The 23,424-nt window shown below is 51.1% G+C and overlaps 1 protein-coding gene across 2 annotated transcripts; it reads left to right on the top strand.

The window, feature by feature from the left end:
* The first annotated feature begins 271 nt into the window (after window positions 1-271).
* SHD (Src homology 2 domain containing transforming protein D) lies at window positions 272-21,582 on the top strand. 2 transcript variants are annotated; one of them, XM_066253374.1, is made up of 7 exons: window positions 272-371; window positions 15,072-15,444; window positions 16,740-16,845; window positions 16,922-17,110; window positions 18,392-18,515; window positions 19,951-20,070; window positions 21,168-21,582. In XM_066253374.1, the coding sequence occupies exons 2-7, from the start codon at window positions 15,157-15,159 to the stop codon at window positions 21,373-21,375; spliced, it is 1,035 nt and encodes a 344-aa protein (XP_066109471.1). In that variant the 5' UTR covers window positions 272-371; window positions 15,072-15,156; the 3' UTR covers window positions 21,376-21,582. The 2 variants fall into 2 exon arrangements, with proteins under 2 accessions (XP_066109471.1, XP_066109469.1); XM_066253372.1 differs by lacking the exon at window positions 272-371 and adding an exon at window positions 14,122-14,923.
* Window positions 21,583-23,424: the final 1,842 nt, after the last annotated feature.

Raw genomic sequence — 23,424 nt, 5'->3', positions numbered from 1 at the left:
TGTGGTGTGTAGCTTTGAGTTTGACTTGGAGCTTGGCACAGTGCCTTTGCCTGCCTGGGTGAGGGTTTCCATCAGTCAATTTTTAGAAGTTGAGTTGTTGGGTCAAGGAGCATGCAGGTTAAATTGTAATGAGTTTTTCTAGGAGTTTTCCACAAATACCAGGCTGTTTCCATATGCTCTGGGAACAAGCAGAAATCACTAACCCTATTCTCCCAGGCTCATCACTGGCTCTGCTCTTCTGAAACTGTCCAGAGGTGGGCTTCAGGAACAAGGCATGGTGGGCTAGCTCTTGCCTCTCCCCAAGTGCCATGAGGAACAGGAAAGTGGCTGACCCTGCACCTTGGTCACCCGTCACCTCCTCTCTGAGCCAGGTAGGTGTATATTCCAACATAGAGGACAGTGACTGAGCCCCACCCAGGCCCTTCTCCAGGTCAAGGGTTTCACATCCAGATCCAGCCAATGATCTGGGCAGGAAGCCTCACCACAAACCAGAGTCACAACTGGACGATCATAAATGTCCTCTGAGGCTGGCAGGGACAGTGAGGGCTTTACCTGAGAGATTCAGTTTTTCTCCTGTCCCCCCACCCACCTGTCCTCCTGACCTCAGGGTCCCCAGCTCACATTGCCACCCTCCTGGCACTGAATTCAAGGGTATGACATCCTTGGAGCAGCTTCCAGATGGCCTTCGCTGTCCTCTGTTGGACAGTCTTTGTGATATCAGCCATGCTTTGGGCATGTGGGTGAACCCACCCACCCCTGGTTGGCTCCTTCCCTTCTCACCACAAAATCACCTGAGACCAATAAAAGGAACCCACCCTCCTGGCCTGGGCACTTCCTCTCTGCCAGAGTCTGAGGAGGGGCCACAGAACCATGCAACTCTGCCAGTGCTGGATTCCTGCCTCAGAAACCACAGGATAAATGTGTGTTGTTTAGTATGTGAAGTGTTGAGATACTTGTTACACAGGTATTGATAGCTAATATGGTCATATAACCAGTAAATCTGGTTCCCAAGCTCACGTTCTGTCAAGGTTGCCATATTTCAACTCTAATCCTCTATGACTCCAGTACTTTCTAGTATAGCGGTTCTCAACCTGTGGGTCGCGACCCCGGCGCGGGTCGAACGACCAAAACACAGGGGTCGCCTAAAGCCATCAGAAATACATATTTATTATACAATACATTTTTAAATAAAATATGTATTTTCCAATGGCTTTAGGCGACCCCTGTGTTTTGGTCGTTCGACCCCCGCCGGGGTCGCGACCCACAGGTTGAGAACCGCTGTTCTAGTAGAAGGTCCTGTGTGGCTACCAGACTCCTTCACATCCTTCTCTTCTCTCCCACCCTCCCACGGTATCTGACATCAGCTCTCCCCTCTCTCTCTCTCTCTCTCTCTCTCTCTCTCTCTCTTTCACACACACACACACACACACACGTGAGTTTCATTTGGCATTTGATAATGAAGTTTTGTGTTTTTCACTGTCAGAGTTTGGGGGATGAAAACCCCCCACTTTTGGGGTCCACTTTCCTATGGCAATTTTCCTGCTTAGATGAAGAGATGACCTGGGGTCGAGCCAGAGCTTCTGATGAGGACTTGAGGAGCCTCACATCACTGCTCCATGGCTGCGAAGAGGACTCGGGTCCTGGTTTTGAAGCCCTGACAGTGCGGGCGGAAGCGAGCCTGTGCTGGCAGTTGGTGAGAACCGACTCGTGGTAATAGCCTTTCTCAATCCTACACTCAGGAGCATCATATCTGGGGCTTAAAACTGGCCATGACAGGAGTATTTCTACCACAGAAATCAATAAATGCTACTACATCAGTGCCCCAAGCCAGAGCTTCCATTGTGAAGTATTGACCAGCACACTGCCCTGTCTTCCCCAGCTCAGCACTGTGAATGGTGCCCTGGCTGCAGTTCAGTCACAGACCCCTGAAAACAAGTCGTTCAACTTGAGTTGTGAAAAGAGATTGAGGGATGGATGGGCGGGCAGACCTCTGGTACATTTTTGTCTTTCTTTCTTCCTTTTTTTTTTTTTTAGCAAGCAAGAAATAGAGACACAGACAGAGACAGGCATCAACTCGTAGCTGTGTCATTTTATTTGTTCATTGATGGCTACACATATATGCCTTGACCATGGGGCACCAGCCAAGCCAGTCACCCCTTGCTCAAGTCAGTGACCTATGGGCTTAAGTCAGAGACCATGTGATCAGGTAAATGATCCCATGCTCAAGCCAGCGGCTCGGTGCTCAAGCCGGATGAGCCCACCTTCAAGCTGGCAATGTCAGCATTTGAACCTGAGTTGTCAGCATCCCAGGCCAAAGCTCTACCCAATGTGCCACCACCAGTTAGGCTGGTGCATTATGATTCAGTCTTTCAGATGGTTTGCTGTACTTCTGTCATTCTTTTTTTTTTTTTTTTTTTACAGGGACAGAGAGAGAGTCAGAGAGAGGGATAGACAGGGACAGACAGACAGGAACGGAGAGAGATGAGAAGCATCAATCATCAGTTTCTTGTTGCGACACCTTAGTTGTTCATTGATTGCTTTCTCATATGTGCCTTCACTGTGGGCCTTCAGCAGACCGAGTGACCCCTTGCTCAGGGACCTTAGGTCCGAGCTGCTGAGCTTTTTTTGCTCAACCCAGATGAGCTCGTGCTCAAGTTGGCAACTTCGGGGTCTTGAACCTGGGTCTTCCGCATCCCAGTCCGACACTCTATCCACTGTGCCACCACCTGGCCAGGCCATTCTTTTTTTTTTTTTTTTTTTTTTTTAAGGTTTTATTTATTAATTTTAGAGAGGGGAGAGAAAGAGAAGAGGGGGGAGGTGCAGGAAGCATCAACTCCCATATGTGCCTTGACGAGGTAAGCCCAGGGTTTCGAACCAGCGACCTCAGCCTCCCACGTTGTTGCTCTATCCACTGTGCCACCACAGGTCAGGCACTTCTGTCATTCTTGATCCACAACATTTTTTGCTGTGTGCATGCACCATCTGTTACTATTATTTACTTACTATTATTAAGTGTTAACCCAACTCCATTCTAAAACATGGTTTAGTGGCCCTGGCCAGTTGGCTCAGTGGACCTGGCATGCGGACGTCCTGGGTTTGACCCCCAGTCAGGGCACACATGAGAAGCTACCATCTGCTTGTGTTCCCCTCCCTCTCCTGCTTTGCTCTCTCTTCTCCTCTCACAGCCAGTGACTCGATTGGTTCAAGCTTCTGCCGGGGCGCTGAGGATAGCTCGGTGAGACCAGCATCCGCCCCAGGTGGGGGTTGCCGGGTGTACAGTGGTCCCTCATCTATCATGGGAGTTAGGTTCCAAACCCCCGCGATGGGCAAAAATCCATGAAGTAGCAACCTTATTTTTATTTTTTTATTTTTTTTACAGAGACAAAGTCAGAGAGAGGGATAGATAGACAGGAACGGAGAGAGATGAGAAGCATTAATTATTAGTTTTTCATTGTGACACCTTAGCTGTTCATTGATTGCTTTCTCATATGTGCCTTGACTGCGAGCCTTCAGCAGACCAAGTAACCCCTTGCTCAAGCCAGTGACCTTGAGTCCAAGCTGGTGAGCTTTTTTGCTCAAACCAGATGAGTCTGTGTTCAAGCTGGCGACCTCAGGGTCTCGAACCTAGTACCTCCACATCCCAGTCTGAGGCTCCATCCACTGTGCCACCGCCTGGTCAGGCCATATTTTAAGTCTTTATAAACCCTCCCCACACTGTTCTGTTATAAACCTTTCCCACACTTATTTTGCTTATTTTACCACAAAAATAATTAAAATAATAAATATATAAAAATACCTATATACCGCAAAAGCCTACATAGTGAAAAATCCACAATGCAAAATTAGATATATACAATTTAAAAATCCGCAATACAGGCCCTGGCCGGTTGGCTCAGTGGTAGAGCATCAGCCTGGCGTGCAGAAGTCCCGGGTTCGATTCCCGGCCAGGGCACACAGGAGAAGCGCCCATCTGCTTCTCCACCCCTCCCCCTCTCCTTCCTCTCTGTCTCTCTCTTCCCCTCCTGCAGCCTAGGCTCCACTGGAGCAAAGATGGCCTGGGCGCTGGGGATGGCTCCTTGGCCTCTGCCCCAGGCGCTAGGGTGGCTCTGGTCACAACAGAGCGACGCCCCGGAGGGGCAGAGCATCGCCCCCTAGTGGGCAGACCATAGCTCCCTGGTGGGCGTGCCGGGTGGATCCCGGTTGGGCACATGCGAGAGTCTGACTGTCTCTCCCCGTTTCCAGCTTCAGAAAAATACAAAAAAAAAAAAAATCCACAATACAGTGAGACCGGGAAAAGTGAACCACAATATGGCGAGGGACAACTCCCAGTTAGGGCCCATGCGGGAGTCTATCTCTATCTCCCCTCCTCTCACTTAAATAAATAAATAAATAAATAGCCTGGCTGTGGTGGCGCAGTGGATAAAGCATCGACCTGGAAAGGTTGAGGTTGCCAGTTCAAAACCCTGGTCAAGGGACATATGGGAGTTGGTGCTTCATTCTCTTTTCTTTTTTTTTTTCAGAGACAGAGAGAGAGAGTCAGAGAGAGTGATAGACAGGGACAGACAGGAATGGAGAGATGAGAAGCATCAATCATTAGTTTTTCATTGTGCATTGCGACACCTTAGTTGTTCATTGATTGCTTTCTCATATGTGCCTTGACCGCGGGCCTTCAGCAGACTGAGTAACTCCTTGCTCGAGCCAGCAACCTTGGGTCCAAGCTGGTGAGCTTTTGCTCAAACCAGATGAGCCGCGCTCAAGCTGGTGACCTCGGGGTCTCAAACCTGGGTCCTCGGCATCCCAGTCCGATGCTCTATCCACTCTGCCACCACCTGGTCAGGCTGGTGCTTCATTCTCTTCCCCCTTTCTCTCTCTCTCTCCTCTCTCTAATGAATAAATAAATACATAAATAAACAAACATGGCTTAGCAAAGTATAGTTTATGCCAAACCTGGTCCACAATGTGGTTGGTTTGTTTGTTTGTTTGGGTTTTTTTTTAAAAGACTTTATTCAATTTTCAGAGAGGAGAGAGAGGGAAAGAAGGAGAGAGAGAGAGAGAAGGGGGAGGAGCAGGAAGCATCAACTCCCATATGTGCCTTGACTAGGTAAGCCTGGGATTTCGAACCGGTGACTTCAGTGTTCCAAATCTATGCTTTATCCCACTGTGCCACCACAGGTCAGGCCACAATGTGTTTTTATAAATAAGGTTTTATTGGCACATTGGCTCACACATGTGCACACACATCATGCATGGCTGCTTCTGCTTTCCAGTGGCCAAGTTGAGCAGTTAGGACAAATACTCCATGGCCTGTGAAGTCAACATGTTTATAGAGAATGTTTATGGGCCCCTGTGTGGGTCAGCTCCCATAGCCTACAGGGGAAAGTGGCCAAGATATCCCCTTCCCAATTTCTTTTTTTTCTTTTTTCTTTTGTTTTCCAAGTAAGAGAAGGGGAGATAGACTCCAGCATGTGCCCCAACTGGGATCCACCCAGCAACCCCCTTCTGGGGCCATGCTTGCAACTGAGCTATTTTTAGCACCTGAAGAGCCATCCTTAGCACCTGGGGCCAATGCACTTGAGCCAATCAAGCCGTGGCTGTGGGAGGGGAACGGAGGGTGCAGGGAATGGATGGAAAAGTAGATAGTCACTTCTCCTGAATGCCCTTACCAGGAATCGAACCCAGGACATCCACACACCAGGCCAACACCTACCACTGAGCCAACCAACCAGGTTCCCCTTCCCAATTTCTAAGCTCACAGTGTTCCTGCAGATCTGCTCACTGCAGTCACTTCTAGGAAAGGGACCAGCTTCTGTCTCCTCAGTGTGGCACAGTGGATGGAGTACACAGGGGCCAATTTAACGAATAATAGCATCAGCTAACATTTGTACAGCACTTAGTATTGGCCACACCATGTGCTGACCTGTTTATACAAACTTGTTTAGTTTCCTAATGCAAGAATTAATCCATTTGCTCATTAAAAATTTTTTAATGTATTCATTTTAGAGAGGGGAGAGAAAGGCAGGGGACAGGGAGCAGAATGCATCAACTCTCATATGTACTTTGACCAGGCAAGCCCAGGGTTTCGAACTGGTGACCTCAGTGTTCCAAGTTGACACTTTATCCACTGTGCCACCACAGGTCAGGCTCCATTTGCTCATTTAAAAAAAATATATTTATTGAGGACCTACCATGTGCTCAGCTCTGTTTTGGACCCTGAGGCTACAGCAAGTGAAGAAAAACAGTCCCCACTCATAAACGTGACATCCTTGTTGGAAGATGGAGGGTAATAGGGTAAACATATCTAAATATAATAATGAAATATAAGCAAAATAAATGGATACTAGAGGTGGTGATAACAATGATGGAAAGAAAGCCGGGTAAGATAGTTCTGAGAGGGTGCCTTAAGGAGGTGAGTATACTACTCGTTTATCCCCTGTATAAGTTATCTGGTCCTGCATAACAGATTGTCCCAAATTAGCAGCTTAAAACCACAGGAATCTGACGTGGTTTTGCTGGATTCTCTGCTTCAGGATCTCTCACAGCTGTAATTGAGATGTCAGCCAGGGCTGGGGTCTCATCTGAAGGCCTGATTGGTACAGGGTCTGCTTTCAATCTCATTTATGTGTTCATTGACAGAATTCAGTTCCTCACACATGGCCTCTTGGCCAGAGGTTGCCCCAGTTCCTTGCCTTTATACGATTAGCACAGGAGGAGAGTCTCCTGGAAGTGACATCAACTTTGCCACATTCCACTGATTAGGAGGAAGCCTCAGGTCCCAGCCACATGCAAGGGGAAAGAACTGCACATAGATGTGACCACCAGGAGGCTGCCAGACCCCCCCATCCACAGTGAGCTTTTAAGAGCAGGTGTCATGTTGATTAGTTTGTCCATCTGGGCACTTGGCAGGTATACAGTAACTGTTGTTGTTTTTTTACTGGTTGGTTTTTGGGTTTTGGTTTTTTGCTGTGAGGAGGAGAGATAGACTCCCACATGAGCCCTGACTGGGATCCACCTGCAACGCCTGTCTAGCTTGATGCTCGAATCTACCGAGCTATCCTCAGTACCCTCAGCACCCTGGGTCAACGCTCAAACCAGTCAGGCCACTGGCTGCGAGAGAGGAAGAGAAGGAATAGGTGGAGAGGGAGGGGAAGAGAAGCAGATGGTCACTTCTCATGTGTGCCCTGACTGAGGATCAAACTCAGGATGTCTACATGCCAGGCTGACGTTCTATCCACTGAGCCAATCGGCCAGGGCCAAATTTCTTTTTAATTGATTGGAGCCTGACCAATGGTGGCACAGTGGATAGAGCGTCGACCTGGGACACTAAGGTCCCAAATTCAAGACCCTGAGGTCACCAGCTTGAGCATGGGATCATTAATAGGATCCCATGGCTTGTGCAAGGGGTTCCTGGCTTGGACTGAGCCCCTCCCAGGTTAAGGCACGCACCAGAGGCAATCAATGAACAACTAAAGTGACACAACTACAAGTTGATGCTTCTCATACCCCTCCTCTTCTCTTTCTCTTTTGCTTAAAAAATTGATTAGCGAGAGAGGAAGGGAGAGAGAGACATCAATCTGTTGTTCCACCTAGTTGTACATTCATTGGTTGTTTCTAGTATGTGCCCTGACTGGGAATTGAACCCACACCTTTGATATATAGCGACCATGTTCTAACTGAGCTGCCCGCAAACTACCTGGCCAAGGTCTGTTCAGTAAATATTTGTAGCCTGACTAAATGAGTGTCTCTTTATTCACAGATGAGGGAATTGAATGCCAGGGAGGCTTTTGATTCTGCCTGCACTCTGCTTCCCCCTCGCCCGCCCCCCCGGGTCCTCCACCTGCCTCTGGTAGTGTTTCATTAATTCCTCTTTTCCTTTCAGACTTTTACACTTCTTTCTCCCACTCTGTGACGTGGGAGCAATTTTGCTCTTGGCCCCCAATTTACTTGTGGGAGTTTCCAGGACCAAGCAAGCAAAGGGACAGCAGTATATTTGGGGGTTGTCATTTGTGCAAACTCTCCTGGGTCTCTGCCTGTTCCTCCACCCCCTGCCTGTCCTCTCCTCCCCTGGATCCTCCCCCGCACTTGCTATCTGGAGGCTACCCTCCCCCATCATTGTTGACAGTTCCCTTTTCCCATGAGCTTCATGTCTGTCATCTGGTTCCTCGGGAGCTGTCATGCCTCATGTAGAATCTCCATTAACTCCCCTGGGGATTGCCTGGCTGCTGGAGCACATCAGAGGGCTGGGGTCGGGGTGGCCACCCCTCATGCCGGAGCCCACGCCTGCCTGAGCCTAGGGCCTCCCAAAGGAGATGGGGGGCTGCTCCCAGCAGGGAGCAGGCACTGCACCAAACCCCCTCCACACGAGAGCTTGCTGCCCGCTCCCATGGCCACACACTCCATTGCTGTCCCCCTTTACCTAGGAGGGGAGGCCCCAAGGGCTCAGCTAGTGAAGGGCAGCACCTGAGTTTAAAACTGCAAGACTCCAAGGATATACCTTTTAATTTTTTTTTATTTTATTTATTTATTTTTTTTACAGAGACAGAGAGAGGGATAGACAGGAACAGACAGACAGGAACAGAGAGAGATGAGAAGCATTAATCATTAGTTTTTCATTGTGCGTTGCAACACCTTAGTTGTTCATTGATTGCCCTCTCATATGTGCCTTGACCGCGGGCCTTCAGCAGACTGAGTAACCCCTTGCTGAAGCCAGCGACCTTGAGTTCAAGCTGGTGAGCTTTTGCTCAAACCAGATGAGCCCGTGGTCAAGCCGGCGACCTCGGGGGTCTCGAACCTGGGTCTTCTGCATCCCAGTCCGACGCTCTATCCACTGTGCCACCGCCTGGTCAGGCCCTTTTAATTTTTTAAAGCAATTTATTGATTTTATTTTATTTTTTTTTCTTTTTCTTAAGTTGGAAACAGGGAGGCAGTCGGACAGACTCCCACATGTGCCCAACTGGGATCCACCTGGCGTGCCCACCAGGGGGCGATGCTCTGCCCATCTGGGGCATCGCTCTGCCACAATCAGAGCCATTCTAGCGCCTGAGGCAGAGGCCACAGAGCCATCCTCAGCGCCCGGGCAAACCTTGCTCCAATGGAGCCTCGGCTGCGGGAGGGGAAGAGAGACAGAGAGGAAGGAGAGGAGGAGGGGTGAAGAAGTAGATGGGCACCTCTCCTGTGTGCCCTGGCCGGGAATCGAACCCGGGACTCCCGCACACCAGGCCAACGCTCTACCACTGAGCCAACCGGCCAGGGCCAGCAATTTATTGATTTTAGAGAGGAAGGGACACAGAAAGGGAAACATTAATTTGTTGCTCCACCTATTTATGCATTCATTGGTTGATTCCTGTATGTGCTCCTACCAGGGATCAAACCCACAACCTTGGTGCATGGGGATGATGCTCCAACCAACTGAGCTACTTGGCCATGGCAAGGCTAGAGTTTTGATGACCACACTCCATTGGCCAGAAGCCTCCAGAGGCTGAGTTGTGCTCCCCCCATTAGGTTATAGGCTCATGACGGATGACAGGGCTATGCCTCTTCCATCATATTGGGATCCTGGAAGTCAGGGCCATGTCTTCTCCATTAGATGGAACCCCTGAAGGCAAGCACATATTTCTTCCATCAGACTGGGTAATTCAAAGGGCAGGATAGGTTTATGTCTCCTTCATCAGAGGCAGGGCCGTGTTTCTCCCATCAGATTAGAAGCCCCTGAAGTCAGAGCCATGCCTCCCCATCATACTAGGTGCTTCAGAGGGGAGGATCAGGCCTCTCCTATCAAACGGAGAGCCTATGGAGGCTTGCACATATCTCCTCCATCATACAGGGACTTCTGGGGCCAAGACCAATCTCTCCCATGAGACTGTGCATTAAGAAAGGCAGCCCTGGCCGGTTGGCTCAGCGGTAGAGCGTCGGCCTAGCGTGCGGAGGACCTGGGTTCGATTCCCGGCCAGGGCACATAGGAGAAGCGCCCATTTGCTTCTCCACCCCTCCGCCACGCCTTCCTCTCTGTCTCTCTCTTCCCCTCCCGCAGCCAAGGCTCCATTGGAGCAAAGATGGCCCGGGCGCTGGGGATGGCTCTGTGGCCTCTGCCCCAGGCGCTAGAGTGGCTCTGGTCATAACAGGGCGATGCCCAGGATGGGCAGAGCATCACCCCCTGGTGGGCAGAGCGTCGCCCCTGGTGGGCGTGCCGGGTGGATCCTGGTCGGGTGCATGCGGGAGTCTGTCTGACTGTCTCTCCCCGTTTCCAGCTTCAGAAAAATGCAAAAAAAAAAAAAAAAAAAAAAAAAAGGAAGGCATGACTGGCCCTGGCCTGTTGGCTCAGTGGTAGAGCGTCTGCCTGGCGTGCAGAAGTCCCGGGTTCGATTCCCAGCCAGGGCACACAGGAAAAACGCCCATTTGCTTCTCCACCCCTCCCCCTCTCCTTCCTCTCTGTCTCTCTCTTTCCCTCCCGCAGCCAAGGCTCCATTGGAGCAAAGATGGCCCGGGCGCTGGGGATGGCTCTGTGGCCTCTGCCTCAGGCGCTAGAGTGGCTCTGGTCGCGGCATAGCGACGCCCCGGATGGGCAGAGCATCGCCCCCTGGTGGGCAGAGCGTCGCCCCCTGGTGGGCGTGGTGGGCGTGCCGGGTGGATCCCGGTCGGGTGCATGCGGGAGTCTGTCTGACTGTCTCTCCCGTTTCCAGCTTCAGGGAAAAAAAAAAGGCATGACTGTCTAGGAGCTTCAGAGGGCAGAGATTGTCTCTCCTACCAGAGTAGGAGCTCTTAAGGCAGGGCCATGCCTCCTCTTTCAGATCAGCAGTGAAACTATATCTGCCTGATCCCCTCTGTCTTGGTGCTTTGGCCCCACCCCAACTCTAGACTTGATGGTCCAGTGGGGACAGAGAGGCAAGCACAGCCCGCTGCCAGGGTCCCCATCCAGCTCCTTCCTGAGGTCCCATCTACCCTAAGCATATGTTGAGCACTTACTTGCTCAATGCACTGGAATACTATTCAGCTATGAAAAGGAATGAAGCAACGATGCTCAGTGCAATGTGGGTGAACCGTGAAAACATGATGCTCAGTGAGAGAAGCCTGACATGAAAGGCCTCATAGTGTGATTCCATTTATGTAGAATGTCCAGAACAGGCAAACCCACAGAAACAAAGTAGATTCGTGGTTGTCATGGGCTGGAGATTTGGGGAGAATAAAAAGTTACTGCTGCTTGATCTGTAGTGCCGCAGTGGATGGGGCATTGACCTGGATGGAATGCTGAGGTCGCCAGTTCAGACTCAGGACTTGCCCAGTCAAAGAACATACAGGGAAGTAACTGATGTTTCCTAACTCTTTCCCCTCACCTTTCTCTCTCCTCTCTAAAATCAACAAATAAAATTTTTTTTTTGAAAAAAAGTTATAACTGTCTAACCTTTGGTGGCGCAGTGGATAAAGTGTTGACCTGGAATACTGAGGTCACCAGTTCAAACCCCAGGCTTGCCTGGTCAAGGCACATATGGGAGTTGCTTCCTGCTCCTCCCCTGCCCCTTCCCTCTCTCTAAAATGAATAAATCTTAAAAGAAAAAGTTATTGCTAATTTTGGGATGATAAAAATGTTCTGGAATTAGTGGTGAGAATTACACAATCTTCTGAACATACTAAAACCCACCGAAATGCACACTTTAAGCGAGTAAAATGTAGGTTATGTGAATTATATCTCAAAAGTAAGTGCTCCAAACAGTGCCAGGCAGTAAGTGCTCAACAGAGGTTAGCTGTTATGCTCCCATTTCAGAGATAGGAGAACAGTACAGGTCACTATCCAAGGTCAGGGAGGCTGAGGCCCACCTGGGAGGAGTCCCTGTTGAACTGCCTGGGGGAAATGCTGAGGAGAGGAAGGTGGCCTCAGCCTAGGACCTCAGACCACCCACTTCCTTGCCTTTGTCCAAGCAGTGACCCCTCCAAGCATGGTTCCATGGCTCCCTCTGCTCCAATCAGAAAACCAAAACCCAAGAGGTTATGTGACTCAACAGGCCACATCTCAAGGTCACAAGACCCCCAGCTGGGCTCTCCTATCCACCTCCTCCAGCTCCTCCCCACTTTCCCTCCCTGCTTTTTGCTTTGGGGAGAAAGGGCAGCCCCAGAAGAAGCCAGCTTAACAGTGCAGGAAAGTCAAACGCTGTTTGATTCTGCCTTCGGGGCCTCTCATTGCTATTCTTGACACAAACTGTAATCAGAAGGCTTCTTTCAAATATTTATACCTCAGACACTGAGTATTTATCTGATATGGTAAGGACTCAGATTTGATGAGATCTGTCATCAGCTCATCCCTGAGCCAAGCCCTGAATTATCTGGCGGCTGATAGAGAACAAGACTATTAGCTTCTGTGCTCCCAGGCCGTCCACAGGGACACTGCCTTGTCACTGATCAGAGTGGGCAGAGAGGGATGGGGGCTGAATGAGTGTGCTTCAGGAGGGAGGACTGAGTCCAGCAGGTTCATGTTGGGTGACACATCCAAAGCAGGAAAGAGGAGGACACAGGGAAACAAGCCTCTGCTGCTGCTTGAGGCTTTTCCTTGCCAGCTCTGGACCTCAGTTTTCCCATCTGGAAAATGGGGCTAGCAGTGGAGGGGAGGAGTTGGAGAACCGTTGATTCCCTGAAGAGACTGGTGGATCTGTAATGCCACTCCAAGCCAGGCCATATTATGGCATCCAGGGAGAAGTAAACTGTGGAGTGACTCTAAGCAATCCTTCCCTCTTCCTATGCCTCAGTTTCTTCATCAGGAAAAAAATAACTCCCTCCCTCTGGCAACCCTTTCTCTAGCTCTTCTGTTAGAAGAGCCTTTTTTTTTTCTTTTTTAAATTTACTGATTTGAGAAAGAAACATTGATTTGCTATTGCACCCATCCATGGACTCATTGGTTGATTCTTTTTTATTTTTTTAAAGTGAGGGAGAGAGACAGGCTGACAGACAGGGACAGACAGGAAAGGAGAGAGATGAGAAACATCAACTTGTAGTTGTGGCACCTTAGTTGTTCGTTGATTGCTTTCTTATCCATGCCTTGACCAGGGGACTCCAGCTGAGCCAGAGACCCTTTGTTCAAGCCAGCAACCTTGGGCTCATGTCTGTGCACTCAACCTCTGCATTTTGAACCTGGGTCCTCAGATGCCTGTGCTGACGTTTATCCACTGCATCACCACCTAATCTGGCCTCATTGGTTGATTCTTATGTGCCATGATGGGAATCAAACCTGCAACCGTAGGGTACTGGAGGGGTACTCTAACCAATTGAGCTACCCAGCCAAGGCTAGAAGCCCTATTTTTCAAGCCAGGAAAGCAAAATGCAGATGACATAGACCCTACTGTTCTTCCCAGGGTCAGCTCACAGCACTCTCAGCTTTGACTTCTGTTTGGTCCTCTCCTCCAAGCCACACGCACCCTCCCACCCTGGTGGGCTGGGAGAAGGAAATCTGGGGTTCCATCGTTCCTGACTACCCTTCTCTTTCTCCAATGTTAGGGGAACTCAGCAAGCCCCCTTGCTGAGGGGGAAGGGGAAAAATTGTATTTGCTCTGGAAGTAGCCAGAAGCTCCGTTTGCCTCTCTCACTCCTGGCAAAACCTCTTCGTGTCCTTGCCTCCAGACGGCTGCAGCTGCCAACCGGCAGCCAGGACAGGCAAGACCCTTCTCATTTCTGTCCCCCTCCTGGCCTCCACCCCCAGAAGCCACAAAGGGACAGATGCTGAGGACACTCGCCAGGCACAGATACCATCTCCTTCCCCTGGCCAGCTGCCCCAACCCTCTTCCCCCATCCTGCAATTAGTCTCCCTAGGGAGCGGGGTACTGAGAAGAGCCTTCTTGGGGAGGGGAAGCCAGATCCCCGTCCTCTCCGTTGCCTCTCTTTTTCCTCAGCTGCGTCAATATCGCTGCGGATGACCTTTGCAACAATTTCCACACCCCCAATCTCCTCATCAGTTTTTCAGCCAGGTCCTGGTTCAATTTCAACCCTTAAATGTGGCCACTGTCGCCCCCTCTGCTGGACAATTCGCTCCGCCTGGTGGTCAAATCCAGCCCTTCCTTTCCCCAGCCAAATTCCACCTCCCTCCCGCTTCCCCACCCCGCCTCTACACTTCCCACACTCCTGAAGGTCAGCCCCTGTCGGCTCCCACCTCCCGCGCTCCTCGTTCGCTCCTGCGAGCCTCGGCCCTCCGGATCAGTGTCCAGCTGCCTCGGTCTCGGCCCCCGCGACTCCTGCCTCACACACCCCCTCCCTCCGTGGGCAGCGGCTCCCCTCCCCAGAACAGCTGAAGGTCTCGATCACCTCCGAGGGGGACGCAGGAGGAGGAGAGGGAATGGGGAAAGCCGCGGAGGGGGAGGGGGAGAAGCCTTGACATTGCTGCCCTGGCGGAAGGTCGGGACTGGGGCGTCCGCCTGCGCGCCCCCTCCCCAAAATCCCACCTCCCGGCCGCGCGCCGGCGGCGGCGGGTCAAGTCTCCGAAAACGTGAAGGGGGACTGCAGAAGGTTTTATTTCCCTTTGTGCCGGTGGCTGGGGCCAGATCGAGGCGGCAGGGCGGGGGGCCGAAGGACTGTGGCTCTTCCCGGAGCAGAGGGGAGCGCCACAAAGGATGCACCGCGTCGGGGTCACAGTCCCGGTGGCCCAACTTTGGGCGGGGCGCCCGCGCCCCGGGGGAGCCCGCCTGCTGCTCTAAGCGTCCCGGCGTCGGGACTGAGCCAGGGCTGGGGGCGTCCGCCGGCGGCGCTTTCCTCGACCCTTGGACCCCAGGAAAAGACCCCGGAGCTTCCCGGAGGCGGCTGGTGGTCGAGTTGCAAGCGGGAACCTCGCTGCCCGCAGAAACTCCGCGCGCTTCCGCGGATGTCCTCGCCCTGGCCGGACGACCCCGCGCTCGGCGTTCGAGGCCCTACCAGGCATCCCCTTCCCCTGCGGTCCTTCCAGAGCCGGGCTAAGGTGGGCTTTGGCGCCTCCTCTCTCCTCTGTCTCCTTTTTTCTCCCCTTTTTACCCTCTTCTGAGTCCAGCCGAGGAGTACACCTGATTTTCCTTCTTCTCCTCCTCTCTCTCCTCCTCCCCTTCTCCATCGCCTCCTCCTCTTTCCAGGGGGCTTTGCGGAGGAAGGGGGCCCGGAAGAGAGCATGTGGGTCCCGCTCTGACTGTAGCCAGGTTTGAGGTGACGCGGGTCCAAATGGCCAAGTGGCTACGAGACTACCTGAGCTTTGGCGGTCGGAGGCCCCCTCCGCAGCCACCCACTCCCGACTACACGGAGAGCGACATCCTGCGGGCCTACTTGGAGCAGAAGAACCTGGACTTTGAGGACCCTTATGAGGACGCAGACAGCCGCCTGGAGCCGGACCCCGCAGATTCCGGGGACTCCAAGTATGGCTCTCCCAAGCACCGGCTCATCAAGGTGGAAGCAGCCGACATGGCAGACATGGCCAGAGCCAAGGTCTTGCTGGGCAGTGCAGGGGCAGAGGTGCGTGGCTAAGGGTCGGAAGCTGGGTGGCCCCAGGAGATTGGGTGGAGAGGACCCGGCTGGGCCCAAGACTTTGGGGAGTGTGTTTAATGTGTCACTGCAGGAGTAAGACAGAGTGCCAGCCAGACACTCCCCAGTCCTTCACCTGCTTGGTGAAGTTTGATATTTGTCCCTTTTCAGGACACAGTGCTGGTCATGCCTCTCTCTCTGGTTGCCTTGCTTTGTCCTTCTGTTCCCTGATCTCCCTCTCCAGTTCCCTTCCCTCAGCTTTCCTTCCTCTTGGCAGCTGGAGGGATGGTCCTAGAACTGATCTGAGTGATTCACTCCCCTGCTGGGCACTAAAACATCTTCACTTCTACTATTTGAATTTCCTCTGTTATTATTCCCATTTTACAGAAGTGGAAACTGAGGGTCACTGAAAAGAAGAGAAGCAACTTGCCTGAAGTCACGTGGTTCTAGCTCCAGATCTGACTACAAAAACATGGGGGTTTTTTTGTAGTATTTTTCTTAGAGGATCACTGCTACCCTAAATGGAGACAGAGAAGGATTTGGGGAGGGTTAGGAAAGGCTATGTTGGGTTGATGGAAGAGAAAGGGAGAAGGAGGCCAGGACCCAGACAACCTGAGATCAAAACATGCTTCTTACCAACTCTGTGACCCTGAGCAAATCACTTACCATCTCTGTGCCTTGGTTTCCTCATCTGTAAAATGGGGATAATGTGCTTACTGAGTGTTTATATGACAAGTAAATGTACATAAAGCATTTAAAACAGTGCTGGCAGCTGATAAATATTAAAATTATTGCAGGAGGGAAGCTAGGGGGTCTATTTTGGGAAGAACCCCACCTGTGTGAAGGAGCCCTAACTGGGTAGCTCAGTTATAGCATCATCCCAACATGCCAAGCTTGCATGTTCGATCCCCAGTCAGGGCACATACAAGAATCAACTCACGAATCCATAAATAGGTGGAACAACAAATTGATGTTTCTCTGTCTCTCTCTTTCTCTCTCCCCCTTCCTCTCTCTAGAATCAAACAATAAATTTAAAAAGAACTTTTTTAACTTTACAAAGAAAGGGAGCAGGGAAAGCTGGCATCTGTCTGCAAACATTTGTGGATGGTAGAGGAGACTCCCTACCTCCCTTTCCCAAAAAAGAGAGAACTGCGTGAAGGGGATGTGTCAGATGGCCCAGAGCTGGCGGGCAGGCAGAGGGTGTATGCACCATCACCCAGCAGGGAGTATCTAGAGCCAGGTTTGGTTTCCCTGAGCCTGTGCCCCTCCTTTTCTTTTCTCCCCAGTCAGAAGTTGACACTGAGTATTCAGACCCCTTTGATGCCCAGCCTCATCCACCACCCCCAGATGATGGCTACATGGAACCCTTTGATGCCCAGCGGGTCATGAGTGGTGAGTGAGCAGGGCTTGGGTGGGGGAGATGACAGAATCCCAGATGGTAATGGGACCAGTGTCCTCGGTCTCCCAGAACTGCCTTGCAGAGCAGTGCAGCTGTATGACACTCCCTATGAAGAACAAGATGGAGAAACAGGAGACAGGCCTCTTTCAGGGCAGAGGTCTCGTCAGAGCCGGCTGCCCCAGGAGGATGAACGGCCAGCAGATGAGTATGACCAGCCCTGGGAGTGGAAGAAAGACCACATCTCCAAGGCATTTGCAGGTACTTCTCCAACCCAGGCATGGACTTCTAAATGCCTGTGTCTTTCTATTTTTTACTCTCACCATATCCCCTGTCTCAACTTACAAAGTAGACCCCAATTATCTGCCACTTGGTAGTTTGTTAATTTTCACTAAAGTGTGAATGACTGATAGTCACAAATTTCCCTTCCCAGAAGAAACTATGTTCCTTGGAAACTGAAACACCTTTTAGAGTGCAATAGGATCTACCTACTCATTTTGCTCAGTATAGTACAGAAAAAGGCTTTGGTGTCAGAGTAGACCTGGGTTTGTATCACTTACTTGGACAAATCATTTTATCTCCCTGAGTCTGTTTCCTTACGTATAAAGTGGGGATCATTGTGGTACCTCTCTGATAGGGTGCTTGGAAATTGAGTGCTATAAAGTGATCAATTACATAGGAGTTGTTAAAGAGAGAGTAGCATTTCTTAGTAGCTGTCATGAGGTAGACTTGGGAAAGCTTGGACAAGTCTCTGAATCTCAGTTTCCTCTTCTATAAAAGGAGTAACAATAAGGTCAGCTTTAAGAAGTAAAATAGGCCCTGGCCGGTGGCTCAATGGATAGAGCATTGGTGGGGCATATGGACGTCCTGGGTTCATTTCTATTTTGGGCACACAGAAGCAACCATCTGCTTTTCCCTCCCTCCCTCTCCCCCTTCTCTCCCTCTTCCTCTCCAGCAGCCAGTGGCTCCGTTGGTTCCAGTGTGGCCTCCCGGCGCTGAGGAGAGCTCCTTTGGAGCCTCAGGCACTAAAAATAGCTCAGTATCGAGCACCAGCCCAGATGGGGTTGCCACATGGATCCTGGTCAGGGCACATGTGGGAGTCTACCTCACTATCTCCCCTCCTCTCACCTAAATTTAAAAAAAGAAAGAAAAGAAATAAAATAACTTGGACCAGGAAGAGTTGTGTGAACCCAGTTTTGCCCCATATGTCTTATGAATGACTTGGAGGGGAATTTGAATGACTGGGAGGGGAATTTGGACTCAGTGCCTCAGTTTACCTGCCACCCCTCTAGCCATGCCCCCTACTCTCTGATTTGTTACTCATGACACTACCTTGCCATTCTATGCCACCAAATTTATGGTGGCTACATCCCTTTCTTCTGAAGGCCAATTGGTTGTTCCTGTATTAATTCTTCCCCAGCCCCTCTGCTTCTGGATTTTATTGCTAATGCCTTCCTACTGAAATTCCATTGGCTTACCCCCACTCCACCTCTCCCAGGTAGGTTGGACTTAAGCCTTTACTCTCTAACCGTCCCCCTCCAGTGCAGTTTGACAGTCCTGAGTGGGAAAGGACCTCAGGATCAGCCAAGGAGCTCCGGAGACCCTCACCCAGAAGCCCCCATCCCGCAGAGCGCGTGGACCCTGCCCTGCCCCTGGAGAAACAGCCGTGAGTGGGGAAGCTAAAGATGAAAAAGCTGGGTTAAATCTTTCCCAGCCCCATACCAGCTACAGATTCCCTGGACTGGGGGGGCTGCAGGAACTTTTGATTGATTCATTCATTCATTTCTTCAACTAATCTTCACTGGGTGCCAGAGCCTGCTGTGTTAGGTGCAAAGCAGTATCACATGGGGTCTCAATTCCCTCTGGCATCAGATTCTGGATTCAAATCACTGCTCTGTATCTCCTGGCTGTATTAGTTTAAGCAAGTCACTTAACTTCTCCGAGCCTTGGGCTTAAAACCCCCAAGATGGTACATAGCTCAGAGTAAAAGAGAATTTCCTCTGCCTGACCCGGTGGTGGTGCAGTGGATAGAGCATCAGACTGGGACACAGAGGACCCAGGTTCAAAACCCGAAGGTCGCCAGCTTAAGCACGGGCTCATCTGGTTTGAGCAAAGCTCACCAGCTTGGACCCAAGGTCTCTGGCTTGAGCAAGGGGTTACTCAGTCTGATGTAACCTCCCGGTCAAGGCACATATGAGAAAGCAATCAATGAACAACTAAGGTGTTGCAACAAAAAACTGATGATTGATGCTTCTCATCTCTCTCCGTTCCTGTCTGTCTGTTTCTATCTATCCCTCTCTCTGACTCTCTCTGTCTCTGTTAAAAAAAATGATAAAAGAGGGTTTTCTCTCTTCACTTGGGTGGGATTTAAAAGCTTGAGAACAAAGAGACAAACATCATTCTCATCCCCAGGACAGGATTGGGATAAAACTTGGAAGAACAGGATTTTGAGAAGGTCCTAACTTTGGGCTGGGGTGAGAACAGGCTGGGAGGGTTTGGGTCTTCCCTGTGTCCCTCCAGCCTAGGACCCTTGAGGAGCTCCCTCAGCCCACAGTTTCCAGCCCTGTGGGTGTGTTTATCACAGTCGTTCCCAAACCTTGTAGGTGGGCGATACAGACCTGGCTAATTAACATTGATGCACAGGGTGAGAAGTTTTCCTCTTTTCAGTTTTCTTTCAATACAACCACAGAGTCCCTGATGCTCATTGCTCACAACCACTACCTCTCTTTGAGCATGTTAAAGAAAAATATTAAGTGAAGAATAGTACAGGTGGGTGGAGATACAGGATGTGACAAAGCTCATGAAAGTGATACGCAAGTGATTCAAGTTGGGGAATTAGGAAGGGGGCTGAATTTCTTGCCCATGGAAATTGTTGAGATCAAGTTTAGGTGTAACTGTTGAATTGATGGGAGCAGTTCCACATTGATGTGAGCTCAGCTACCTCCCTGGGGAAACCAGGCTCCTGTTGAGAAACCCAAGGGAACTTTTCTCTCCTGATTGCCTGGAGGTCAAAGTCCTTTAATCAGCTATGCCTGCACCAGACCCCGGGGTGTGTTTGAAGGGGGAGTGCCCTTCCTGAGACATCTGCCCCCACATCCCAGGTGGTTTCATGGCCCTCTAAGCCGGGCAGATGCCGAGAACCTCCTCTTGCTCTGCAAGGAAGGCAGCTACCTTGTGCGGCTCAGCAAGACCAGCCCCCAAGACTGCTCCCTGTCCCTCAGGTGAGAACCCAGCCTCATGGAGGGTCAGGACACAGGGCTGCAAGTGCCATGTTTTCAGGTTTATTCAGTGGGAATAGAGGGATGTAGCTCCAGCAGACAGTGGGCCGAGCTTTCAGGTCAATGGGTAGGATTTATGCGACGTGTGGTTGGGGCTTCCGAGGAGACCACAGGCAAGTTTCCTACTGAGAATAAACTCCCTGTCACTGGAGGTATTCAAGAAGATGGAGTGGAAGCCATAAAAGAGATCTAGGACTTCGGTGAGATGGGGAACCAGTCAGTTTTCTTTGAACTCCCCCAGTCCAAAAGTTAAAGTTTATTTATTTGTGTCTGTCCAGGACTGGAATCTGAGTGGTCCTATAGGTATTTGAGTTTGAGACCCTGGTTCTGTGTTTCTCTGCCTAAGATTCTGAGTGTTTCTGATTATACAACATTCCTAAGGTTCTTTCTACTAGGCATCTGATTGTGAGATTCCTAAAAAGCCAAGACTGATAAGGGCTTTGGAGGCAGGTTTAAATCCTGCCTCCACCACTTTCTAGCTGGTAGTTTCTTAGCTACATTACTGAATCTCTCTGAGCCTTAGTTTCCTCATTTATGAAAGGAGGATAATAGCACCAACTTCATGGTAATATTACAATGATTAAATGAAAAAAAAAAAAGCCATGAAAAATATGTTCAAAACAGTGCCCCAGAAACAGGAAGTACTTAATTCATATTAATGATGTTGATAAAATTACCCCCAGGTTCATGATGCCACCCACCAGAGATAGAAAGGAAAGGGACCCCAGACTGGGGGTTAACTAGTTGGGAGGTGAGGTGGGTTAGCACCAGTGGTCAGGAAGTTTGGAGAGAAAGTGCAGTGCGTGTTCCAGGGGAGGGAATGTCCCCTGGCAGGGCCTCTATCCTGCCTTGATGGGGGACAAGCATCTAAGGCATTTCTGTTGTGTGGAGCAAGCCAACACTTTGGCACCATCTAGTTGTTCACTAGAAACATTTGAGGATGCCAGCCCCAGGCTCTTAGGGACCATGATGGGGTGACTTTAGGGCTGGGGAGCGTGGGGGTCTGAGGTGCTCATGGTCGCTGTAATGTTGTTCCCCAGAAGCAGCCAGGGCTTTCTGCATCTGAAGTTTGCGAAGACCCGAGAGAACCAGTTGGTGCTGGGCCAGCACAGCGGCCCCTTCGCCAGTGTGCCTGAGCTGGTGCTCCATTACAGCTCACGCCCGCTCCCCGTGCAGGGCGCTGAGCACCTGGCCCTGCTATACCCAGTGGTCACACAAAGCTCCTGCCCTGCAGCCTCTGCCCCCTGATCTGCTCCATGAGGCTGAGATTCACTGGCTGCAAACGCTGAGGGTCTTTCTGGTCCTTGAAGTGGCCAGGGGGAGAGATTTCCTATCCCTCCAAGCCCTTCTGGGTCTTCATCAGGGCTGCCCTCTCAGCCCCCTTCTGGGTTCTAGGGTCCAGGGTTGTGTCTGAAAGCCTTCCTCTGGCCTGGAAAATAAATAAGTTATTGTGTATTTCAAGTGTCCTTTCTGGGAGGCCAGGATCCCAGCCCCTGGGCAGGATGAAAAAGATTGAATTTTGGAGGGAGAAAGGCATCCCTAGCTCCTCATTTTCGGTACAGAACTGGGGTTGGAGACTGAATTACTCTCAGGGAGGGACCAAAACTCGGAAAGCTGTAAGATGATGAAGACTCGAAGATAGAAAAAAAAAGATGGAAAAACGGAGAGAGGTCCAAGCCAGCCCCGCCCCACAGTCCCTCCTCCCCATTGGGGCGGACAGCTGAGGCCTGCTGCTGCTGCTGAAAGGACATCTGTCCCCATGGAAACAGCAGAAGAGGGGGAGGGGAGCTGGGACCCGCTGGTGTCACTTCAAGGTGGCTGTTGGGCAGGAAACCCCTGAGTCTGATAAATGCCAGGGAGTCCCAATCTCCCTCCTCCATTCCCATCTCCAAGCCTGCCTGGGGGGAGATTCCAGATCAGGGCACTATCTGGAGGCTGGGGGTATCACTGATTTGCTCATTGGACATGTCCCTCCAAGGATAAGAGGGGGAAGCTGGCAAGTTGACACAGAGCACTCTTACCACAATAGACCTCTCCAGCCATCCCTGGGGGCTCTGGGAACCCCAGATGAACCCTCAAATCTTTTTAGCACCCCCAAATTGTGGCTTTGCTTTCTTCATGAGCCTTTATTGGGTGTTTTGGGTGCAACAGGGGGGTCTATGGTCAAAGAAATGAGGGCCGGGGTCTTAGGATGGGCTGATGGACTCCCTGACACCCCTGGAATCAGTCATATCTTTACATAGCCATTGGAGATCCCTCCCTGAGTCTCAGGTTCTGACTCCTCTTCCCGCTTCAAGGAATCTTCTTGGCCTTGGCTACCCAGAGGAGCCTGGGCCAGGAGAGATTCTGCCTGTAAAAATGGGATGACTGAATCTGGGGCAAGGATTGGGGGCCAGACACCACTGAGGGTGGGGGGCGAGATGGAATGGAAGCCATGGCCCTGCTGGTCCTCCCTAGGGATGCCCGCTATCTTCACCTCCACAGACTGTGCCTCAGGCATCGTTTGGGCCCCCTGGGCAGGTATAGGAAGGTATACCTGTTGGTGGGGGTTGACAAAGAAGGGACAGTCACTTAAGAGAGCCAGACTTTTTCCAGCCCATCTCTGGGGGCTTTGTCTTGGCTTCTGCATTGATTTTAGACAAAAGGCTGGAAGCAAAGTGTCCCTGCTTCTGAAAAGCATGGATGTAGGGGACAGCCTTCTCCATCTATAGCCCTCTTTTTACTCCCCAGCCCCACCCTCCCTCCTTCCAGAAGTGGTAGATGGGGACACAGTCCATTCTTACCAAGCAGCTGCAGTTCCCGCCTCCACCACGTGGAGGCATTGCCTCTGGAACCATCTGCCCTCAGCACCACTACCTGCGCCTTTACTTGAGTCCTTGCGTCCCCAGGGGCGTCGGATCCAGAGCTAGGCACCCTGGGCAATAGCAGCCACAGTCATACCGCAGGCCATCCGCAGCGCGAAGACTCCTAGGGGTGAAAGGGGGAGGGTGGGGCAGGACGAGGGGCACGTGATGAGGCTTACCCCAAAAGCCAGAGATCTGGTTCATTCGTAGCCGGCCAACCTCTTCCTCGAAGTGCTCATCTTCCAATCCAGCCTCCTGCTCCCTTCAGGGTCAGAGCCTCCTACCTCATGTGAGACGTTAGGGTCCCTGTTCCTGCCATGCTGTGTAAATTTGGGCAGGTGCTTGCTCTGAACCTGTTTCCTCTTCTGAAAAACAAAGCTAACATTCCTACCTTGCGGGGTTATTGTGAGATAATTGCCAACTGGTTTGCTTCATCATGAACTCAGTTACCACG

This window comes from Saccopteryx bilineata, chromosome 1 (assembly GCF_036850765.1).
Source record: "Saccopteryx bilineata isolate mSacBil1 chromosome 1, mSacBil1_pri_phased_curated, whole genome shotgun sequence".
NCBI lineage: Eukaryota > Metazoa > Chordata > Mammalia > Chiroptera > Emballonuridae > Saccopteryx > Saccopteryx bilineata.
Note: the sequence above shows the minus strand (reverse complement) of the source record. Positions and strands in the feature narration are given on the sequence as shown.

What these genes read in the sequence shown, in the direction of transcription:
- SHD (XM_066253374.1), top strand. Translation starts at nt 15,157, where the DNA reads ATGGCCAAGTGGCTACGAGACTACCTGAGCTTTGGCGGTCGGAGGCCC. An exon ending in CATCTCCAAGGCATTTGCAG is followed by an intron (nt 17,111 to 18,391) that starts GTACTTCTCCAA and finishes GTCCCCCTCCAG; the next exon opens with TGCAGTTTGACAGTCCTGAG. An exon ending in CTGCCCCTGGAGAAACAGCC is followed by an intron (nt 18,516 to 19,950) that starts GTGAGTGGGGAA and finishes CCCACATCCCAG; the next exon opens with GTGGTTTCATGGCCCTCTAA.